The 24,452-nt window shown below is 41.3% G+C and overlaps 2 protein-coding genes across 2 annotated transcripts; one reads left to right on the top strand and one right to left on the bottom strand.

Annotated features, from left to right (window-relative positions):
- Positions 1-421: 421 nt before the first annotated feature.
- crtc1b (CREB regulated transcription coactivator 1b) lies at positions 422-13,311 on the top strand (the record flags this gene model as incomplete). Its single annotated transcript, XM_079999703.1, has 14 exons — positions 422-547; positions 2,247-2,363; positions 2,902-3,035; positions 3,290-3,343; positions 3,589-3,683; positions 5,027-5,106; positions 5,202-5,245; positions 5,435-5,658; positions 6,139-6,290; positions 6,414-6,620; positions 7,287-7,373; positions 8,376-8,462; positions 8,553-8,727; positions 9,219-13,311. 14 exons carry the CDS (start codon positions 422-424, stop codon positions 9,428-9,430), a joined length of 1,794 nt encoding a protein of 597 aa, XP_079855829.1. The 3' UTR covers positions 9,431-13,311.
- Positions 13,312-14,573: 1,262 nt separating this feature from the next.
- comp (cartilage oligomeric matrix protein) lies at positions 14,574-23,151 on the bottom strand. Its single transcript, XM_079999659.1, has 19 exons — positions 22,952-23,151; positions 21,137-21,210; positions 20,822-20,873; positions 20,259-20,407; positions 19,854-19,991; positions 18,945-19,022; positions 18,411-18,563; positions 18,120-18,224; positions 17,933-18,040; positions 17,597-17,756; positions 17,187-17,305; positions 17,023-17,075; positions 16,724-16,917; positions 16,469-16,647; positions 16,302-16,350; positions 15,930-16,126; positions 15,467-15,639; positions 15,215-15,354; positions 14,574-14,873 (listed from the first exon to the last, which is right to left on the bottom strand). Exons 1-19 carry the CDS (start codon positions 23,016-23,018, stop codon positions 14,815-14,817), a joined length of 2,247 nt encoding a protein of 748 aa, XP_079855785.1. The 5' UTR covers positions 23,019-23,151; the 3' UTR covers positions 14,574-14,814.
- Between the last annotated feature and the right edge of the window lie 1,301 nt (positions 23,152-24,452).

Genomic DNA, 24,452 nt, shown 5'->3' with positions numbered 1-24,452 from the left:
ATTGTCAGCTAAAAATTATTTTTTTAGCGAAACATTCGTACAGATTACCACTATTAACAAAAACATGCGATAACAACGAATCGTGTTTTTGTTTCATATTTCAAATAATTTGGCCAACAGGTAAAAGGGCCTAGCTCATTTGGACGAAGGCGTTATTTAAGGGATTCCGTGCAATCACTGGACAGTTTATAAAAATGTTTTTTTTTTTCAATGCAGTTTGCAGTACAGATGTTGAAATAGCGTGAACAGCCCAAACGACCCCGTGCCCTGCAGCTCCGCACCAGCCAGGTCGACACAGATTAGAACCTTCACCTGGCCGGGCGGCCGCCTGCGTGGTGACGTCACGACCGCAGCGGCGGCGGCGGCGGCGGCGGCCTCGACGCGCCCGTGCGTAGCGTCCCATTGAGGAGGAGAGGTAAAGATGGCGTCCTCGAACAATCCGCGCAAATTTAGCGAAAAAATCGCCCTGCACAACCAGAAGCAGGCGGAGGAGACGGCGGCTTTCGAGGAGGTTATGAAGGACCTGAATATTACCAGAGCTGCTCGGGTAAGACTGTCCTTGTCCGTGTGTGTGTGTGTGTGTGTGTGTTTTTTTTTTATACGTACGGGCTGTCAGAGCTAGCCGCCGTGAGCCAGATGCTAATGCTAACCAGGTGAGGCTAACACAAGTTAGCATAACAGCTGCAGCAGCTGACAGCCTCTCAGATGCTTCATTGTTTTCAGAGAAATTATGCTTTGGTTCATATGTACAAACCAGGACTAGTTTCACCTCATGTTAATCAGCTGGTTCACATACTACCGTTGTTTAGTTCGCCGTTTAACTTGATAGGTGTTTTATTTTTATTTTTTTTTATATATGAGAATAATAATTTCGCAGTGGACTATCTTTTTACACATTTATTTCTTTAATAACTTGGTCTGTCACCGGTGCTCCCGATTCTCCTTATTTGTGTGGCTTTTTCCATGTATGGGGATGTGATGACAACCTGATGCCGCTTAGCTGGTTGATTGGTTGCAGTAATTAATAAACTTGCATCCAATAACATTGGGATTTCATGGAGAGTGATATTTCCCTGCTATTTCTTTTCCTGTTATATGATATTTTTGCTAAATCGAACCTGGTTCCTCAGGTTGTCCGACATCAACTCATTTAGTCGCTATCTAAACGCTGCTGCTCAAAATTTCAAAATACTTGGTCACATATATTATACAATTACGATGCAATGAAATGATAAAAAGGTATCTCCAAAGGTGTTGCAAAACAATTTAGGCCAATAAAATGTTTTAATCTAAATCATAAAATAAATCTATACCAAATGTAGATGAATGTATTATGCATGTGAATGTGTATGTATTACAGGGTGTATGTATGTACAGTACCAACACAGTAAGCTGCAAAGTTGTGTGTACAATGTGCAGTGGGGGGGCGGGGGAGTACAGGCATCTATACATCACTGTACATCTTCTGTCCTTGTTGTTCTACCTTAGGCTGTTATGACACGACAAACTATTTACACTAGTGATGCTTTAATGTTATACTTATCATGGACACAAGGAACTGAAAGAAAAAACGTTAGACACAAGCTTGAATAAGATTGGTAAGGAGCTGCCTCAGTGTGGTTACTTGTATTACTCAGGGAGTGGGACTTATTGTCTTATGGTTTCCAAGTTCTTGTCAATGTGGTCTGTGTTCTGGCTGTTGTTGAATTCCTGACTGGTCTGTATTGCTTAGTGTCTTGTCAGAGCGCCAGGATGTTTTACCAATAAGTGCAGAAAAGTTAACTGGCTCTGTCATTTCATCCAGTCAACCATCCAATCATTGCACTGTCCAGAGCACCATCAATGACACTGCATCCATTCAGAAGTAGATGACCCACACCATGAAAATACAAAATACAGCAGGTCTAAACAAAAAAAAAAAAAGTTTTCTTTTTTTAAGACCTGCATTATTGACTATTATTTTGTTTGTTATTGATTTTAAAAACAAGTTAGTGGCCTTGTGTGCTATGTTGACATGTAAAATTTTGTTAACCTTTTCAGTTGTCAACTTTCACTTACTTTACATCTTTAATTTGCTGTCATTCAAATTTTTGCCTCTTCAATACATATCCACCCATGTCATTTTTCTCCATCAGTTAATGTATTGGAAGACTGAGGAATGACAGGCCTTTTTTACTTCTACCATTTTTCCCCATGTACAAGATCAGTCATTCACTCGTGCTGTCATGCAATTTTACTTTGCACAGTTGCAGTTACAGAAGACCCAGTATTTGCAACTAGGGCAGAATCGTGGACAGTACTATGGAGGCTCACTGCCCAATGTCAATCAGATTGGAAATGGCAACATTGACCTGCCTTTTCAGGTGAGCCCCTAGTTTCTCTCAGCCGGTAAATCGGTTTCATTATTGACCAATAGAGATTATTTTTTTTATTTTATTTTTTTAATTGTTGATTTTTATCAGACCTGTATAGTCTACAATTGTCAAGTGTAATGGTGAATGATTGGCCGACACCCTTGATGTATAAGTTTGCCACTGTAGGAGGATATCTAGACTTGGCTGAAGGTTTGATGTTAGTAATCTGTTTTGAAGTAGAATTTGTTTGTTGGAGCCGAAAAGGGTTTATTATGGTCAAGTAAAGATGCCAGATCTGTAGGCTATATCAGATAAACCACCTCTACCCTGAAATCTATCAATCGGATAATAAAGTGTATCATTGCTTGTCATGGCTTTCCATCTTTAAGTACATTTGCCAGCTCAAGCATCAGTATGGGGGGTCCATAGCTTGACTCATTTTGAAATGAACACATTTGCACCATTAATACAAAACATTTTGGTGGGAATATTTGATCTGCATTTAAGGTGGTTCACTGGTCTGATTGACTTGGTGTGTTCACCTCAGAACTCTGCATTGGACACCAGTCGGACAACCAGGCACCACGGATTGGTGGACCGTGTTTACCGCGACAGGAACCGCATCACTTCTCCCCACCGGCGGCCTCTTTCCGTTGACAAACATGGACGACAAATATCCTCATTTGAAATCTACCCCTATTTTTTGTCACTTAATGGGTTTTACACATAGATGACACATAGTCTTGCTTCTAATTCCAATAATCCAAAACTGGAAAAGTATTCCAGAATCCAAAATAAATCTAGTAATTCAATACATTTTGTAGCTCACTGTTGTATGGTATTGTTTTTAGCCAATCATCCTATCATATGGATGGCATGAAGTTATTTATCTTCCTCACTTCTTGATAATCCTTAACCAAGGATCACATTGACAGCTGTCCTTATGGCTCAGTTTACCTATCGCCTCCGCCTGACACAAGCTGGAGAAGGTAAATGAATTTATGTGTCAAATGAACAAAATAAAGTAGCCCACAGTTTTTTTGCTACTTTCTCCCAATGTGGCAAATCAGCTAATTGACAGAATGTGTTTCTATAGGATATGCATACAAAGAACAGCCTGTCGTGTGTTGCGATTTATTTGTCGAGTAATATGATAACAGGAATGAGTGTAAAGCCAGCATAAGGATTACTGGCTGTTCCATTGCTGACCTCTTGTTCTCCCCAATTCTTGCAGGACAAACTCCGACTCTGCCTTACACCAGAGCACCATGAATCCCAAACCCCAAGAGGTGTATGCTGGGGTGTCAGAGGAGCTCCAGCCAAAACAAGGTAATGGAAGATTTGATGCAAAGACACGGAGCAGCCTTTATTTATTCATATACAATGTGCTCATGTGAGTAGCAAGTTCTAAATGCCATTTTTTAATATCTATTTTTTAACCCTTACTTAAACATGAAAAGACTCCATTTAGATTGAAAATCTCTTTTACAAGAGTGTCCTGGCCAAGACAGGCAGCAGTGTAATTAACAGGGTTGCAAACATAAAACAACATAACAATAAAAATAAAGAATAAATTACAGAGTCATAAAATATCAAATATTCATCAATATTCCTCACAAGTTATCAACATAAGTGATCAAACAGGCGCAATTTGAATCAGTCAAAACATCTACAGCCTGATGTGCCTGCCTCCAAATCATTAAGAATGACTTTAAACACATCCAGAGAGACCAGCTCCCAAAGAATCTGGTAATTTTGCAACTGATTCCAAGCAGAGGGAGCAGCATACTCAAATGCCCTTTTTCCCCAATTCAGTACAGACTTTAGGGACGGATAGTAGGAATAAGCCCTGGGAGCATAGATAATACCATCCTTTACTTTTCTGAAGGATGTAGATCCATAGGTAAGATGGAAGGAGAACAAGAATAGCCTTATAAAAAAATATATGCCAATGGTTAAGTCTACGGTTGGACAAGACAGACCATCCTGCCCGGGAATACAAAGCAATGGTGAGTAAGGGCTTTAAAATTTATAAAAAACCTCAGTGCTCCATGGTGGACAGTATCAAGCACGTGTAGGCATTGCGAAGATGCATGCATGTATATGCATAATCTGGTTTAGGTACTAGGGTAGGGTTTCTCACTTGATTTGAACATCTATACACCATGGATTCACAAGGAGAATGTACTCCTGGTGAAATATCAATATACTGTATAAATTGGAGACTGATGGGTAGCATAGAACTACTACACCTGCTCCAATGAAATCAGAGATAAGGAACTAGCCTGTCCTGTTGAGTTTCAATGGACCAGACTTGGGATGGGTCAAGCAAGAAGATCAAGCATTGACATGAAATTTAGTGAATATGTGGATCCGGCTAGTTAATTGTGAGGCTCTGAGGGTTGTAATCGAAGTATCAGTGGCTTCCATTAGGCTATTTGGGTTCACTTTACTATTTTTAGGCATACGTTTAGGCATGGCCGACTTGGGAAGTTGATGACTCATTCCTTCCAGTTTGTTTGTTTGTTTGTTTGTTTGTTTGTTTGTTTGTTTGTTTATTTATTTATTTATTTATTTATTTAGATAAATGAACTGTTGTCAGGGGCAATTTTGCATGTGACGACAGTACATTTGACAATACATTTAACAGCTTTTGCTGTTTCACTAATTAGTACTTCTGCTGTCGGTGCCTGCGACAGAGGATTCTGATACAACCAAGGACACACAGAAACAGATGTGGGATGACGAGAAGGTACTGACTTCAAGTAAAGGCCCACGAGGGGTGTAGTACTCATATATGTATTCACAACTTAAAGATGTTTGCTGACCTCTGTATTCTCTCCTCAGGATGATTCATCGAAACCTAAAGTCTGTGACGTTCCAGGAATTAAGTGAGTGGGTTTGGTGCATCTATTTCGTTGTGATTTCTTTGACTGAATAATTGGTGGGTATAGAGATAAAACTGTCCTCCCATACTCTTAACAGTGTTGTGTTTGAAATAGAAAAGCTGAATGTGTCGCGTAAATACTAATCTGAAACGAGGGCATCTTAACTCCAATTGGATTGAATGTGTCCTCCAGCATATTCCCATCACCAGACCAGGAGGTGAACCCCTCTGTTCTTCCAACAACGCACAACACCGGCGGCTCATTGCCTGACCTGACAAACATCCAGTTCCCTCCGCCATTGTCCACCCCACTCGACCCAGAGGACACGATGGCCTTTCCCGCCCTCAGCTCGTCCACAAGCACTGGCAGCCTGACCACCAACCACTCCCACCTGGGCCTCAGCGCCACCGGCCATGGTAACGCTCACAGCGCACAAATCAGTTGTACATGTAAACAAGGATGCAAACGCAACACTGGATGAGGGAGGTGGGTCGGCTGAAAACCATTTTAAATATTCATGTCACAAGGATTAGACTGGTAGGTTAGACTGTTTTCACTGTACTCTGTTTTGGATTGGATCAGGACCGGAAAGTTCTGTGTCAGTGATCTCCGTCCCTGGTCAATCAAAGTCAACAGAATCGCTCAATACCTTGTCAGTTACTGTAGGATTTTAATTATTGAGTACTTCAGGTGGGAAACTTCTTATACATTTAAGCCATCTTACAGATAAGGCAAGTTCTGGATGTACATCCTGCAACAGAAACTTTGTCACTTTTTTTTTTTTTTTTTTTTTTTTTTTTTTTTTGCAAGTGCAAATCTCAGATTTTTACAAGACCATTTATACAGTCATGTAAATGGCAAAGTAAGTACTAAACCTAGTGGTAATGTCTTTCCAGGTATTCCCATCTCCTCCCATCCCACTGTAACGGTAACATCCCAGCGCAGGCAGCCGTCTGTGGTGCCTCTCACCCTCAGCTCTGAACTCCATCTCCAACAGTCCCCTCAGCAGCTCTCCCCCACCCTCTCCTCGCCTGTCAACATCCCCCAGGTAGGGAAACAATGGGAGTAATCAAGGCTAAATGCCCCGCTGAAGAGCCGGCAACGGAATACTGTTTGTGTTACCCTTGTTTTTGAACTTTGAGAGTGCAGCTCTATGGCTCTTCCTTCTCAGGCAGTGCAGATGGAGACATTGTCCCTGGAGCAGCAACTTGCCCAGTACCCCCTGTTCAACCAGCTGACTGCTCAAGCTCAGGCTCAGCTGCTCAGCGACCTACACAAGCAGCAGCAGGTTCTACCGCAGGGCATCAGGCTGATCACTGTCCCCAGCACCAGCACAACCACTGACAACCAGAACACCACCAGCATTAACCTCAGCTCGGTAAGACTCCTATGGATGCAAACTAGGTGAAAATAGTACTAAACGGCTAGGACTTGTTTAATTATTACTACTATTGTATTAAAACATAGGTTTATTTATTTTATAGGTTTATTTATGTAAATTGTGTGAATATACCCTTAAGCTCTTTTTCCTGCAGTCCTAACGTTGCAGTATGCCATTGCCATGACAATGTTGGCTTTGTACTAGCCAATAAAATGATGAGTTCAGAAGTGAAACCAGGCCAGGATACATATTATTTAATTTGGAAAGAAACTGAATAAGCTGAAGAAACCCCAAAAAAGTACCTCTATCTGATGAACATTGTTCTGTAGTGTCTTGGCTTACCCCAACCCTGCCTTACCCCACCTCTGATTCCTTCCTCAGAGATTTGTGTCTTAGAGCTGTGTTCTGCCTAAAGGCACTTACAAACAAAATCTGACCTTTTTTGAGCAAGAAGGCTAATTTATAGTTTATATGCTGTGGTGAGTGCTAGTCCACAGAGCTTATCCTGTCTGCAATTGGTAAAAATATCACATGGTTCATCATATCAAAGTTCATTCAAAGTCAGGAAAGCAGTGTTCAGGAACATGTTCGCTGTTGGTTCTTTTTTGTAAAGTTCTTTCTTTGTTTTGTAGTCTACCTACTCAATGCTCTTCCCTTCAACAGTACCGCAATCAGTCTGGCTCACCAGCCAATCAGTCTCCAACCTCCCCAGTCTCCAATCAAGGCTTCTCCCCCGGAGGCTCGCCTCAAGTAAGGGGCCGCCCACCAAGCTAGCTGCCTTATGAGCAAAGGCTTTTGACATTGGCAAAGCAAAGTTAAGATGTCAGGCTGCTTCTCATTTTGCTTTTACCCATCCCGTTTTTGGAGCAGCCCCACAAGCCATTTCTCTTCCACTGCTTTCACGCCTCACGGTGTGCATGATAACATGCACAGAGTGCAGGCGTGGAGGCCCTCAACCTGGTGGATGTGAACAAGCGCTTATCTTTTAGACCATGTCAAAGTCTTGTTGTTGCACTCTGATCAAATGTATTTTTTGCTGTTGCAAATCCTCTGATATTTTAATGCAGAATGTTACAACTGATAAATCTTGTCAATCGTCATTACTCTAGTTTGAGAAAAATCCAGGTCAAAAGTAATTAGAAACTCCCAGCCCCATCAAAGCTGGGGATGCGTGAGACCAATAACTTAGAAAGAAATGCAACACTGCTCACGGATAATACTTGAATTCACAGATTGTCCATTTAGTAATCTGTGTAAAAAGTCCTCGTCATTAAGGTAACAGCCGTTTGAATCTGGACTTGTTTTAACATTGGATAGCTGTCACCAATTGTGTCTGTTCAAGTATTATGGGAACACAATGGTATAGTAGATTCAAAGTCATTCATTTGTGCTTTAAGGTCTTGATTCTCAGACAGCAAATATGAAGCCAATTTAATATCAATGGTTCAAACCACATACAAAGTCAAGTTTGACAAACCTGTGTGCTTAAACAGACTTTGTCGCTTTAGAAGTGTATTATACTGGGCTGACTGTCTGTGCCACCATGAAAACAGTTTCCAACGAGTGCGACCTTGCTTCCAGCTTGTTTTCTGTCATTGCATTGCTGAATCATGTACTTGTGGGACTCACTGGATAGCCCACTGTCTAGTAAATTCTTCTTTCTCTTGCTCTTGTTTGGATGCTGTTTAGTTTTAGATGCCAGTCCATACACTTCAATTTAAATTCCAAAATAATTGTCCGATTTCTTTTCAGCACATTCCTGTGGTTGGAAGTATATTTGGTGACTCATTCTACGATCAGCAGTTGGCGTCAAGACAGACCAACGCGCTCTCTCACCAGGTGACATAAAGAGAAGCAGTTGTGATAGCATAACCAAGGTTACCAACTTATAACCTAACTTCGTGCCTAATTTAGTTCTCTGAGGTCCAGTTGGAGCAGTTCAACATGATTGAGACGCCCATCAGTTCAAGTGGCCTCTACAGCCAATGCTCCACACTCAACTACACCCAGGCAGCCATGATGGGTCTTACCGGAAGCAGTCTGCAAGATTCTCAGCAGCTAGGATACAGTAACCATGGCAACATCCCCAACATCATCCTCACAGGTACAGTACCAGCAACAAATGTCTTCTCTGACATTAGCCTACTTGTGATGCATTAGATTTAACATTGACATTATAAACATCTGGCTTATATTCATTGTATTGTAAATCATGGGGGGGCAGTTCCTTTCCGTTCCTTTTAGACAAAGCTTGTTGTGACTAAAATTCTGATCTCCAGGCTTGTGAAACATAACTTGATATAAAAAATAAAAAAAAGTTGAACGATGATTGAGAACATGGCAGCCGAGGGACCCGCTCAACACTTTATCTGTTCCATTGTGTGATCAAAGTAGAAAGCAGCTACGGTGGCAAAATGTTGAAATGTATCTTATTTTTGCTTGGAAGTTCTAGCTGCAGCACCATTTGCCTTTCTTAGGAGAATATAATACATCATTTAGTAACTGGTTCAGCCCAAGATATAACCCCATACCAGAGTTATTTTTCCCTCTTTGTTTTTGATCCTAATGACGCTCTACCCCTCCATTGTTGCCCAGTCACAGGCGAGTCTCCACCCAGCCTCTCCAAAGAGCTAACCAACTCGCTGGCAGGCGTCGGTGACGTCAGCTTTGACGCAGACTCTCAGTTCCCATTGGACGAGCTGAAGATCGACCCCCTCACCCTAGACGGACTGCACATGCTCAATGACCCCGACATGGTGCTGGCCGACGCTGCCACAGAGGACACCTTCAGGATGGACAGGCTGTGACGGGGAGAGGAGCTGTAAGAAATCCAAACGAGAGAAACCGTACTGACTTGTGATTGAAAGTGTTGAAAGAAAAAAAAAAAAAAAAAAACAGGACTGAGCTAAACCTCTCTCTAGTTGCATGGTTCAGCTGTCCAAACTTGCCCTCGACTTCTCAAAGCCCCTTTAAATGACGCCCCGTAAACAGACATCGGTGGAAATGGGCGCAGCCTTGTTGTGGTTTTGAATGAGATTGGCCAGCCCAGTGCTTTTGCTAGCCTGCTGGGTTTTTGTTTTTTTTTGTTGTTGTTTTTTGTTGTTTTTTGTTTTTTGTTTTTTTTGTTGTTTTTAGTGTAACATTACATGCAAGATCTATTCCAACGGCACACATTTCAGTTTCTGTTTTCATATCCACTTTCAATTTTTCATTGTGTTTTTATATTTGTACAGAAGCCGATGCCACTCGAGCCGGCTAAACCTTAAGAGTCATGAATGCTGTTTTAAAAAAAGAAGACAATGCAAAATGCCACATGAGTTGATTCACTCTGCAGTCAAATGAATTGGTTTTCTCATCCTGCCATTACAGATGTCTAGATCGCAACCCAAAGCTTTATTTTTGACAACCAAATGTTTATATTTTTCTCATGCACTATGTTTCAATTATGTATTTATATAGGTTTTATTTATTTGAAGATTTTATATTTATTTCACTTAGGTGTGATACCAAAATTCTCTTGTTTGATCACACTGTACAAATTGCACCAATGTATGTTGTCTATTTATTATTTATATATTTAATAAGCTATTGATTATTTAAGGAGTGCAAAACCTCCCCATAGTTGCTATTTAACATTCAATGTGCTATTTGATGTAGGATTTGTCCTTATTACATTACACCCAGCAAAAATAGTCTGAAATCAAAATAGAATAGCCCCAGTTCACAAAAGACAATTTGCTTAAGAGCTGGTTTGGCGAGAGGCCGCTTAAATTCACTTCATCAACAGCTTCATACCTTCTATTTAGACGTCTCTGTTATTAAAGCAAGCTTTTAAAAATGAGAATAAAAACACTAAAAATGGCTTCAGTGCCGATCGAAAGCGGATGTATCCAAACTGCGTGTTCTATCAAGGAAGAAACACGACTATTTTTAAACCAGAGAACATGAGAATCTTCAGAAAACTTTGAAGTTGTCACTGTGAAATCACCTGATTTTGCCTTACAGGAGTGTTCTGCTGTTGTACCTTCGTGTCTAATGTGACGATGTATTTTCCTACTTTCTCTTAACATTTTCTTGTATTTGAAAGCAACATTTGACTCTTGGTCAGTAATATTTGTGGTGATGTAGTGTAGGATTGGAAAAATCGATGTACTGTATTTTCTACCAGTACAGTTCATAGCCAAATCATTGGTTTTATAAGTGGAAGGAAATGCAAATGTCTCGTGACAGGCTTGAGAAAAGAGGGTGCACATATGGGGAGGCTTTTCGCTCCTTGGTAGGGTCGCTCTTACGAAATGGGATGGAAACGAGTTTTCACATTGGCGCAGGGGCCGGGCATCAGAAAACAACTTGTGTTACTGAACCAAATTTGGATATGACTTTTATTTTTAATTTTTTGTATTTTTTATTTTTACATTTTTTTACTTGTTAGTTTCATTTCGTTTTGAAAGGTATCTTCAACGCTTTCGTAAAGACGGAAGTCCCTTTGCGAATGTTATTTTTTAGATACTGTTTTGGAAATTGTGTGGTCTTGTTCTCATGAGGAAGGTAACATTTAGGAAAAGGAAACCGTAAAATGTTTCATCAAAGTAATAATGAAATACAGAACTTCTCCATATAATTTTATTGTAAAGTTGGTTGCAGATTAGGTATCCATATCGAGGCCCTTGAAAAAAAATCCTTGTCTACAAAGCAACGATTACAAAAACTTTGCAGTTACTTACTGTTGGTCAGGGAAGTAGTGAAAGTCACTCGTGTTAACATATGTAATGGGAAAAATTGACCTATCTCAAACTTTTATTCCATACACAATCTTTAATCATACAGTGACTTAACTGCCATCTTGATTGTTTTGCTTCAATGAACTGTTTCACAAAGCATGTCCATAATCTGTGAAAGTGCATATTTACTAGATTTGACATAAAACTTTGTTTCCGTGGTGACTTTTCATGGATCTAAGGGGATACGTTGGGTTAAAGATCGAAATATGCTAATCGCCTTTATCCTAATTTGCCTGGTAATTCTTGTACAACCCCTGCCAAAAGTGCAAAAAAATCAAGGTAGGTTAACTTCAAGCCTCTTTAGTTTTCCAACTTTCTAAGTTGACATGTTCTTTGTGTTTTGTATGTCCATCAAAAAGGTTTCTTTGCCTTTAACAAATTGGGATTCCTATGCAATTTTTTTTCTAATCTGATTAAGTTGCAGAAATTAATATATAGAACATATGTAGATTATCATATAGAATATATACAAATGTTTTATTTGTTACTGTTCATGGTCAGCTAAAACATGAATCAAGTTTTAGCTAAACTCGGTGGTCGACCAGTGGTTCGGGGAGATTGTTCAGATTTAACTTGTACATTTGAAACAAACTGCATGACTTAAGTGACCGTCCAAATCTCTGAATGAAGGCCTTCTACAGCTACGCAGCGTGATTCCATGTAAGATAACACTAACTGCGACCACGTTTTAAGGGATGCATGTGCGGGTTGCTCCTTTGCAACAATGAACTCAGTTTCTTGTTACGTGACTCTGTTACCTCCGTCTCTGCATAATGATAATTCACGTTTGATAAAAAAAAGAATGTATTTTGTGTGGTAATGTCTTAGATTTAGCCCGTTGCACCAAATGACCCCACCTTTAAAGATCCTGTCCTGCCTCGCTTGGACCAGGCTGGTTTCTCTGCTCTGTTTTCCCAACTGCCTGAATTCTGACTGTTGCTCGTCCCTGACTCTCTTCCTCCCGGAGCGTCTTTTAGACAATGACATCCAGTTGGTCAACTCTCTGAACGATCTCTAACCCACATCTGATCCAGCTCCCCTGTTAAATTCGACATATTTTTCTTATTTGATTTACCCCCCAGATTGCTTCGATTGGAGATGAGATTCTAGCTCTGCCATAAATTAAGAGATTTGACACTTGCACTGATTGTTTGCACAAGTGGACTTGAAGCTGAACGTCCTCAGTTATCTGCATGATGCGATCTATTCTCTGAGCAAAGTCTGGTTCATGGCATGTACAGAGCTTAGCTAACTATGCTCAAGTGGAGTACTTTAGGTCATGGCTTATCAGGATTGTGCTTTTTGTTTGCCTATCACGTCAGATCTTAGACTGGGTAATTCTGTAAAATGTTTTTTCCCCCCTTTTTTTTTTATTTTATTTGTAATTGTGTACAATTAGTCTGCTAGTTGCTTCGCACTTTATTTGTGACTTCCTGTTTTTGTAACAGGGACTGTTCTGCCCTATGTGAATGCTGACTGTTTGACACCAGATATATATTCCTGAGATATTTTCATGTCAAAAAAAAAAAGAAAATGTATTCTCTATTTTCCTTTTTAAACTATTTTGGCTTGTCTTATTTTTGTCTGTTTTCTATCTGTGAGGGTTTTGGGTGTTGCAAAACTAGAAAGGGCTTTCTCCAGTGCAGCTTGCTCTCCTGTTAACGTTGGAACAGAAACGCAGTCCGAATGTATTTTTGTCCATCAGCCATGTTCCCTCCATTAGAGATCTCCTTGAATTTGAACATGTCAACCCTGTAGTTTACATATGCCCGTAAAAATACTTTACTTTTGCGGTAGTTATTTGTGTTGTAAAGTGTTCAGGCCTTGAAGGAAGAGGTGAACTTTAATCTCTGCCTTCACTATTGAAACTGCCACTACCTGAGTACTGTCCAGCACTGGAGCACTAAATAGAGCCACCAGGTGTAGGCTGACCGCTCACAATTTAGCTGGATGTCTGTTCTCCAAATAAATTAAAGGGGGGGATGGGGGGGGGCAACGTACTGTTTTGTAAGTCGTCAGACCACAAGAGAAGCCTTGTAATAAAGGAACATGCCACTCAACACCTCCACCACCTCCTGTGGTGCAAGCTTTATAAAAACTCATCCTCTCTCAATATGTACTTTTATTTTATTTTTATTTTTTTTTCCAAATATGTATGGCTTTTTTTGAGGATTTTCAACACATCTTGTGTTGAAATGTATCTATTGAAATATGTTAAATGATAAATGTGATGTCCCAAACCAGACACATATACATATGTTAAAAATGGAATACTTTTTAAAAAAGAGGATAATGGTGTATTCCTTGATCCTAGGTAAGGGAAGGGTTATCAGTGAGTTTTTACTTTATGCTGCTTGTCTAAGGGTTTAAAGTCTGAATATAGTGTCCCTTTAATGACAGAAGATTTTCTAAATGTCTGCAGCATTGATTCTCTGTATACAGCCCTAGCAAACCAGTTCTGTTTTGAGTCACATCTTAAGCTTATAGTGAGAATAGCATATCACTGTTGTCCTGTAAGTCCTAGTAAAGATTATCTAGTATTTATTTGTTGCTGTGTAACTCTCCTTATGTGCACCATTTGTTTATGAGAAGGGGGAAAAAAACATGTCAATGAAATCGAATGTGGAAGACAAGACTTCTCTGTGCTTAGTCTTGATTGGCAGAATATACCGATTAAAACCATCCAGTGTGATTTTACATTTGACATGCATGATGCTTCAAAATGTTTTAATATTGTCCTTTGTTTTGATGGTTTATATTTTGTAATCTGTATTATCATTTTCCTTTTTTTTTTAAAGATTATTTTGTTATCATATGCATGCCTATAACTTGGATTTATTTGAATATTAAACATTTTTATAATAAGAATTTTGATTGCCCTTAAAACTTAAGTGGCAAACCCTGTTTTAGCCCCATGCTAATTAAGAAGTATGGTTATTATTGCATGTTTTCAGAAAAAATTACAACCATGATCAAGTATTTTGCAATGTATTTGCAATACATTATGATGATCCTCATATTTAAATACATTTTTAGATCTTGAGTTAAACACACTTATGTTTTAGCATTTTAATTCTTAAATTATATTTTATATTGATAACATTTATAAAAATGTATGACGAATTACAAAAAACATTTATTTATTTCACCAGAAAGGAAACAAGGTGCGGTACACACATCACGTTATTTTATGGCTTGTGTACAGGACAAACAAAATGGGAAGAGCCCAATGTTACCATAGATCCAGTTCAATAATGATTGTTAAGAATTCCCTTCTTTTCATTCACAATTTTCACCTAAACATTAACTAATAGACATGTTAAGGCGTTTCCGGAATATTTTGGTGACCCAACTGTCTGTTGAAATGATGCTCCCAGAATTCCCCGGGCCCCATCTCCACCAGGTTTTGACTAGGACACAAGTTGCACCTGCTGGACTCTGTATGTGTCAAAGTCCTCAGGAAGTGTATCTAGAGAGACAGAGGGAGAGATTCATCATATTACAGGAGAGGATTAGGGCCACATAAATACAAAAATATTACCATGCTCGAAACGAAAAATACTTCAGAGATTCACCTCAGAATTCTGAGAATAAAGTCCGATTTCGGCTTTATTCTCAGTATTGTGGCAAGGCTTGTACGGTTGTGTCCTTGCTATGACCTTCTCACCACTGAGAGGCTCTAAACAAGGCTGGTGCTTTAAGTTGGAGGGAACCGCATTTCTCATTCCTTCTCGTCACATGTCTGTCAGGTGGATCAAACCGTCAGTGCTCCTAACCTTAGACTACACCGTCATGGTTCAAGCAACTCACCGTTGCAGCGATATCGGAGGTTAGCCCAGATGATGTTCTCCTGCGAGAAGCAGAAGACCCCCAGCCGACCTCCCCTCATGGTGGTGTCTATGATGATGCCTGTGTCCGCCACCATCAGAGGACCTTCGTAAAAACGGACCCTGCACACCAGCCGATAACAGGTAAATACAGGCAGTTATGAACAGCAAGGCCTACATTAAGACATGTAATAAAGATGTTTTTCTTGGCTGAATGTCCCACTGGACGGGTTACCTGATGTAGCCGTCAGCGGGCCGGTGCTGAAGGAACCATCGGTAGGAGGTCTTGTCCTTCCAGCCGACATTCCGGGCGTCCTTCCATAGCAACTTCACCTGGTCGTTGGTGTCTCCGGTGTGCCACAGCGAGTTCCGCAGGTTCTCCCCCGGCCCAGTGGTGGACTTCACAGCCTGGTCAACACAGCACAGGTTACAGGTACCACAACACCTTCAACACTATACTACTGCATGGTGTGACCTTTTGTATCAGTGACACAGAGTTCAAACAGTTTTAAATCACCGTAGGCCAATTGATGTCTGCAAAAAGGTCCTTTGAAAATGCCACTGTTGACAGAATGTGTCATCTTTCACAACCCTTGGGTCCATTATTCTCTTAGAACTACAGTCTTGCTAAGAAAAATATATCTATATCTTCAAGCTGTACATTTAAGAGTACCTATTCAAACCAAGCAAAATCAAACCTTCAGTTGAATTCCCGGTTCTGCCACAGCCCTGAAGGGGTTTGCCTGCCAGTAGATCTGCTCAGTTTGTTTCCACATCACCACATAGAAGCTGGAGCTGTCCTGGTAGCCAAAGATAAATCCTGCGTAGTCGTCGTCCGTCACCGTATTCACATGAAATGTCCCTTCAAAATCCACGCCACTGAATGCGGTGTAACCTTGACAGGAAAAGTATTACAGAGGAGGTGTTATTTTAATGGTCTTATAGGTTCCAACAAAACATAATTCTACTGCACCAAATCTTCCGCTTAAGAGGGCCTTGTATGCTGTGAAATCGTAACACTACCACATTCCCGAGGGGCATTTTTTAAGGTACTTTCAAAGTAGCCTCACCAACAGCCAGCCCAGGGTCACTGTTCATGGTTTGGACAATCTCTCTTCCCTGCGGGAGAAATAAACTGGTTTAAGGGGAATGGTTGAAAGACTCAGGGTCCAGATAATGCCAATTTAGTATTCAAGTTGGGTGAAGGGAGTTTAATGTAAAGCCTCTTGGTAAACACCTGGTTCAACACAACCCAGTTAGGGTCTATCTGAGCGTCGCCCTCAGGGTCTAAAACCACCGTCTGGTATTCCCTGAAATCTGTCAGAGTAACCTCAGCGTTCTCCGGGCAAACGTCAATGGTGTCCACGATGGTGTCGTTGTCAAAGTCTTTCTCGCACACGTTCCCCACACCGTCACCTGCGGTGCAACATAGGTTGGTAAGATACTGAATACAGACAGATGGATGGATGGATAGATGGATAGGTGTGTCCACCATCAGAGTCCTCCTGGAGAGGGTTGGGGATCAGGCGGCAGTTGTCGGGACCGGGAGGAAGCAGGTCAGGGATGCCGTCGTTGTCATCGTCGTCGTCGCACTCGTCCCCCTTGCCGTCCTTGTCCGTGTCCAGCTGGGAGCTGTTGATGACCGCCGGGCAGTTGTCTCGAGAGTCCTGGTGGCCGTCGCCATCACTGGAGGAAACAGATTTGATGTTTAGACATTGTACAGTACATCTTTTTCTATGATTATGACAGTGATTGATGCCAATCGTGGTGAAACGCGAAGCGATGTCTTGCCTGTCTTTGTTGGTGTCGCACGGATCGCCAATCAAGTCATTGTCCACATCCAGCTGATGGGCAGGAAATAAATGTTTATAATGCCTGTGCTTCAGTAGTCACTGAAGCTCGTAAGGTCATTAGCTTCCTTTTAGATTCAGGGACTTTGGGGGTGTTTATCTTACCTGATCAGGATTGGGGACATAGGGGCAGCTATCACAAGCATCCCCAACTTTGTCTCCATCGCGATCCTTCTGGTCGGCGTTGGGCACCCTCTTGCAGTTATCCTTGTGGTTGAGGATACCTGGGGTTGAAGTGGATGTGTTTCACTGTACAAGCACTCTGTATTACTTACCCGTCACAGATTAGAAATCAGGTGTTACTTTGGCTGTTAATGTCTTACTTTGAGTCTTTTCGAAACTCCAAATATTGCCGTGTTGGAGAAAAAAAGTTACAAAAATAATGTTTACCGCCAACTTTAGAACTCTACAATGAGCCTGCATCTTAATCTTTGAGATTGGTTGGTTCCATCTGGTGTTCAAGATTTTCCAAGTTCTCATGAGTGTAATAATTATAACTCATGTGGTATACCAACCATCGCCATCAATATCTTCATCGCATTCGTCACCAAATCTGTCTATGTCCTTGTCCTTCTGATCGTTGTTCTTAATAGCACGGCAGTTGTCACAGGCGTCTCCAAAGTCATCCTCGTCCACGTTGCTTTGGTCCACGTTGGGCACCAGTACACAGTTGTCCTATGAAAAGTGCTGTTATTAGAAACTAGGCTTTTATTTAGTCAACGTATTCAATTTCTGGGCATTTCCTTGTAAGGAATAGGAATGAGAGATGAGGTGTGATGAGTGAAGATTAAATACACAAAGACAAAATAAACTGATTCCATCCACAACGTTGCGGGAGGCGAAGCGTCAACCTGAGTGTTGAGGATTCCGTCCCCGTCGGCGTCCTCATCGCAGGCGTCTCCTATCCCGTCACTGTCTGCGTCTTCTTGACCGGAGTTGGGTACGGTCAGACAGTTGTCCTGCCAAAGCAAAACGTGATTCATGAATAACCACACGGCTATCAGCGAGCTCTCAGTGTTTTTTCCTCCTCTAGCTTACCTTGGCACAGTTCTTCTCAGGACATTGTAGCTTCTCATCAGGGAAGCTGTCGATGTCAGTATCTGCTCCGCAGAGGTAGCCATTCCCAGCCCATCCCACTCCACACTGCAGGGATGGAAAATATCACAAACAGAAGCTTGCTTATTTACTGCCTCCAGTATCCCCAGACTTACTATCAAATCCAAGCAAGACATGCAGGAGTAAGAAGCCCTGACGGTGGGATGTATTTTCCCACAGAACTGTGGGGTAAAGCGGTCAGAAAGAAATGGTTGGTGATATTTTTTCCTCCACCTGGCATTCTATTTTGCCGTCTCGATGGACGATGCACTCAGCGCTGGCGTGGCACGGATTGGGCTGACCGTTTCCACAGGCTCTCTCTGGCTTACAGCCACGCTTCTGGTCCCCGACGTAGCCTGGCTTGCAGTGACCGCACCTGTAGGACCCCTGATCTCACACGCACGCACGCACGCACACACACATACAAACCACAAATGTTTCCTGGCTGGCTTTCTGTGCACGCCGACTCCTTTTCATGTAACGTTCACTGGGATTTGTCTCAGAAGGATTAGCAAAATATCACAAATGTCCATGAACTATAAGCAATGTTTCCGTATAAAATAACGTCTCTTATGATAATTTGTGATCATTTTACAATGAGACACAAAGAGCAATAATAATTAATTGTTTCAATGCAAGTCTTGAACACATGTAGGATCACAAATAACTTTATTATTGTTTGGACTATGGAATCGAAGCCTACACTATAGTGTAAAAAGTAGCCTTCCCTCAATGCTTCACATTAAACCAGTCAGATACCAAACTCACAGGGGTGTTTAGACAGATGGAGTTCTCCACGCATCCACCACTCTTGGGTCCCTCACACTCATCGATGTCCTTGCACACCTTGACAGGGCCAAAAGACGACAGTCGTTAAAGAATGGTTCAGTAATAAAAAAACACGACACTGTGTCACTCTCCAGCATTTTGACCTCATCAGCCGTGCTGCTAGACCAAAGTGAACTTGTACTCCTTGAACAGCAAAGTCTAGCTTGTAAGTTTGAGACTCATCGTTCAAGGCTGGAATAATGGTGAGATAGGGTCTAAATTTGGATACGGCCAAATGAAGTTCCTGCAAACACCTGACACAGCCGAGTGAAGTCGTGCCGTAATCCTGGTTCAAAACCGTTCTGTGTGGAACAGAGCCAACATGCTGCTTTCGGAGACTCGTGAGGCGGTGTTTAATGCAGATAGTGGGGGGTTTACAGGACTAAAATTGAACGGATCATTGTGGTTTATTATTCAATTGGATGAGGACAAACATCATTCTAAATCTTTCTTCGGAGAAAAAAAAAAACCACACCACAATTTATTTCAACATTCTACTTTCTACTTGTATTTTATTCATGCACAGAATACAGTATTGCTGCAATTCAAAGCCCTGGGGCTAACCTCTCACAACCTGTGAAAGGTTAGGTTTTATTTTAAGACCTGGGCTTCAGTTTGTGTCCAGGGTTCATGATTGGTGTTGTAATATGTATAAATATATATATATTTTTTATATGTACACTCAGACTGACTTAACTGTGTTTCCCAGGGAGTTAAATCGAAAGACTAGAATTTGCTTTGCATCTGTTTCTTAATACATTATACATTTCTGCTGTATCATCGAATATAAAATCAATTATTGATCGATGTAAGTGCCCAGAACTGAGCTGAATTGAAATGTCGGCTCACCTGTTTGTTGGCGGTGGCGTAGGCGAGTCCCACTCCCTGAACCTGGGGTCCGGTGTATCCGGCGGGGCATGCTCCGCAGCGGAAGCCTGGGAAAGTGTTGATGCAGCGGATTCCCATGTGGCACGGCATCACTGTGCACTGGGGGAGGAATATTTAAAAAGCTCATCGAATCAACCATATCCTCCCATGGTACAGGTTCAAGTGGGCGCAAGTGATATAGACAGAAAAATACCCTACACAATAAAATTCTAAAGTTACTCCAACCATTCGTCACCAGTGGATATCTACTAACCTCCCAAGCAACAACAGAATATGATAAAATGCTATGCTAAAATAATTGGGAAAAAGTTTTTCAAACTTTCAAAAGACGCTTGTCGGACTCCTCTCTACTGTACATACGCCTACCTCGTCCACATCGGTGCAGTGGGTTCCATTTCCCACCGTCCCCTCAGGACATGGCCCACAGCTGATGCCGTCGGCCGTCTCCATGCACTTCACCCCCGGGTGGCAGGGGTTGGGCACGCAGGAGGGTCTGGGCTGGATTCCCCCCATCCCTGAGAAGGGAAATAAACAGTAAAATTAATTATTGTCTATTCTATTCTAATCTGTATTATTTATTTATTTACTGATTTATTGTTTCTTCTTCTTATATTTGCTGTTGTTTATAATATTATTGTTGTTGTGTATTATTATTATTTATTTATTTATTTTTGTTTTCATAATAATAATAATGTTGTTGCTGTTTATTATTACTATTATTATTATTATTATTGTTATTATTATTCAGAATTATATTTTATTAACATTGTTCCAAGACTGTTAATCCCTATTTTAAAAATAAAGGGTCTTTTTACATCACATTTAGCACTTTTATTCAAAAAGTATGGTTAGGGAAAACACTTTTTTAAATTTTTTTAAACTTTAAACTTTAAACACTAGTTTTTAATTTGTTAATTCTTTCTACTCACCACAGGCTTCGCACTCCATCACTGAGTTCTTCAGAAAGACAATCTCTCTGATCTGCAAAGAAAATTTGACTAATGTATTTCACCAATCCATTATAGATCTGTTTAAGTTAATGGTAACGAGGTGCAGTAGAGAGAAACGGGACTCGAACACGATGCCTGCACATCTTGCACTGAGGAGCTGTCCAAATGAAAAGAAACGGTAACTTTAAACAACCGCATGTTCACCCAAGTGTCCTTGTTTGAAGCACAAGCTGCCTTCGGCTCCCCTCTTTACCAAAACATGCATCATATAATATTTAATGTGTAAAGAAAGACCTGCTGTTTGAGAAGTTCTTTTATCTCATCCAGGACCAGGTTGGTTCCCTTGATCTGATTGATGATTTCTCCATCTGAATGTCAAATACAAAATTTGATCAAAAAATTGAAGGCATTTCACAAAATGTTTTTACCAAAAATATATTCTGTACTGCCCTGGAATCCACAACTTATTTTATTTTTAATAATTAAATAATGTTTTAAAAACACTGCATACAATATGACAAAGTTTTGAGTGATTCAGAAAGAAATTGCTAAAAATCATATCACACAGGAACAAATTAAACGAGCTTATTCGCTCAAGGTTGCTAGGACGCACTCGCCAGTGGATACCGGGATGAGTGGGTGTGTTCACACCGACTCTCCAAGTGTCAAGGTTTTTACGATTAGAAAAATGGAACAGCTTTTCTGTTTGCTTCCAAAGCTGAGACCAACTCGGTAAAAGTCGCACTCCGGAGGCTTCTCTTCGGTTCAGGCCTTTTAAAAAAAAAAAAAACGCTTTCCGTGGATGCTGGTTGTCAGTTTTTCCACTACATCAAGGTAAATGTCTTAGTGCTGGAGAGGTTCCTGGTTTGTTCCAAACCCTTAAAGTGTATATAGGAGGTAAAAAAAAAAAAGTGCAGTGTATTGAAGCTCTAGATATTGGGGTCAGAAAGGTCAGGGGATCAACCCTAACTGCCCTAGTACTGTGCACGGTGAAGACACCTCTGCTCTTCCTAATTGCCCTGCCCCCAACCCCCCACCACACCGGGGTGCTGTATAGAGGATTCCGTCTCCAGAGTGTATAGGACAGGAAGTGTGTTCTTCCCATCAGTGGTAAATCTGTTTACTGAATGAATTCCACACATCAAAGCCCTTAAGCATCGAAGGAAACAGGAGGCACAGTCGGTATGACGATTCATCTTGGATCACGTATGAGCACTGACTACTCTTTGTTGAGTGTATACCTAGTTAATGGTAAATGAGGTGCATTTATATATAACACCTTTCTAGTCATACATTCACCCATTCACACACACATCGATCGCGGTGGCAGCTGTGCAAGGCCCACATCAGCTCAACGAGAGCAGTTAGTGGATCTGTGTCTTGCTCGAGGACACTTCAGCACGCTACCAGGAGGAGGCGGGAGCCAAACCGGCAATCTTCCGATCGTTAGACAGCCCGCTCCACCTCCTGAGTTATTGCCTCCCCAAGTGCTTGGTAGAACGGGGCTCACTATTGCCGAGCACCGATCCTAACACTTTTAGTTACAATAATAGGGAGATTACTTATTCTGAAGCCATTTATTCGGTTGACTTTTTTATCGATCCATTTAGTTACTGCTTTGTTTACACCCAAAACAGATATGGAATTGAAACGTCCAAATATAAAACACAACAGGGACTACATCACATTGCACTGGTGTCAGGTTTCAGTATCAGGCAACGTTATTGGACTGATATATTTAATTCACGACTATTCACTACTACAGATTAGATAAAATAACACTTTAGAGATCCACAAAATGATTATGTAATCCTCAAAGACTATGTCACTGAACTGATAATGATTTTATAGTGTGAATTTTCTTAACCTGTACATGATAGACACTGTTAAGATTGACCCTAGTTTATTGGAATATTCAAATTTGGTAAAAGTGTCACAATTCAATTGAACCAATGACAAATGAACTAAATCAATTAAATGTTATTCCAGTTTCCAAAATTATCACTTCAAAAAAAAGTTAAAAAAACAACAACTTTGCATTTAAACTGAACTCAAAAAATCCAAATCATCATTAATGAAATCAAACTGAATCACATCCTTGCGACTCACCTCTCTGGCCCGCGGCAGTGTGCCTCTGTGCGCACAGAGCACTGATTATCAGCACAATCTGCAACATGCTTCCGATACAAACCCTGGTGTGTCTGGTGAAGAAGCTTCAAAGCTTCCAACACAGTCCTCAGTTGAGGTCCTCTTGTTGGTTTCCTGGCAGGTCCGTCTGCTGGGCTCAATTCCCCGACTCCCCACCAGAAGCAGCGAGTACTCCTTCAGGTACGAACCCACCAGTGTTTGATGTGTCACCTCCGCTGGCCTGCTTTTTAAATCTTCCCCCCTCGCGAGGTGCCGTCGCTGCCTCCTACCAGGAGCTCCGGCCTCTGGAATGTACCAGGCGCTGGGGAAAGGGGTGTCGCGGTTAGGATTTACCCCCTCATCCGTGCTATGTGGCACAGGGACAGATATTGTGCATTATATTCATCACAAATGCTGCCAGAGGGTCAAAAAGATATTTTCCACCAGATAAATCCACCAACCACAATTACTCTGCTGTATAAAGTTACGAGCTTCAGAAACCCGTTTACATGTATCGATTTAGCAGACGCTTTTGTCCAAGGCGATGTACATGAGAGGCTAGAAACAATCAAAGCAGACATCAACTATTGGAGCAGCATCAAACTTAAAAGTCAGCCGGATACACGTACAGGATGCTGTTAGGAATCAGAATAAAATAGTGTCATATGGGCCTATATGTTCTCGTTTGTGTATGTTAGGGCAACATGTGCTGATGTTGTTCGTGCATTATGTCAATACAAAAACTTAAAACGACTCAACATCGACATTAAAGACATTTTAGATTAAATGTATTATCACTTGCTCAAAGAAAGAAAATTCTTCCTTCCGGTTTGATCAAGACAATGAGATCAGTTCTCTAGCTGGTGTTGATTGACTCTCGAGAAGAACATGAGCCGAATGGTTACTTGAACAATATGTTAAAATCCTCAGTCTGGTGTAGCCTCTCTGGCCTGATAACAACATAAGCCTGAAGAAAACTTTACAGAAGCCATGGATATAGTTGGAGCAATAGTCAGCCATTACTTTTAGGACAACGATCTCAAATGTTTTCCATTAATGCAGTTAACAAAAGTTAATACACCTGAGAAATGTGATTTAGATCCACTCCACATTTCATAGGGACCCACCATAGCCACTGGATGAGGAGAAGTGAATCTAAATTTCACTTATATGTGAATGCCTATTTGTGTCTGTGGACAAATGGGTGCATTTGGAGGTTTGTGTACACATTTAGAGTGTGTGTGTGTGCGTGTGTGTGTGCGTGTGTGTGTGCGCGCGCGCACACTTTTTGTCTGCTGTGGTCCAGTAATGGAGGGAGCAGATGCGGGGAACATTCCTTGCAGCACTCAGGAGGCTCTGCTGCCGAGCACCTTGACAGGCTCTCATGACTTCCAGGACGTTCATCCTCCCTCCAAACCCAGAAACCTCCCACCCGCCGACCACTGGGAAAACAAACAGCGCAGGATGTTTCTGTCTTTTGTGT

This window comes from Zeus faber, assembly GCF_960531495.2.
Source record: "Zeus faber genome assembly, chromosome: 1".
In the NCBI taxonomy this organism is placed as follows: domain Eukaryota; kingdom Metazoa; phylum Chordata; class Actinopteri; order Zeiformes; family Zeidae; genus Zeus; species Zeus faber.
Note: the sequence above shows the minus strand (reverse complement) of the source record. Positions and strands in the feature narration are given on the sequence as shown.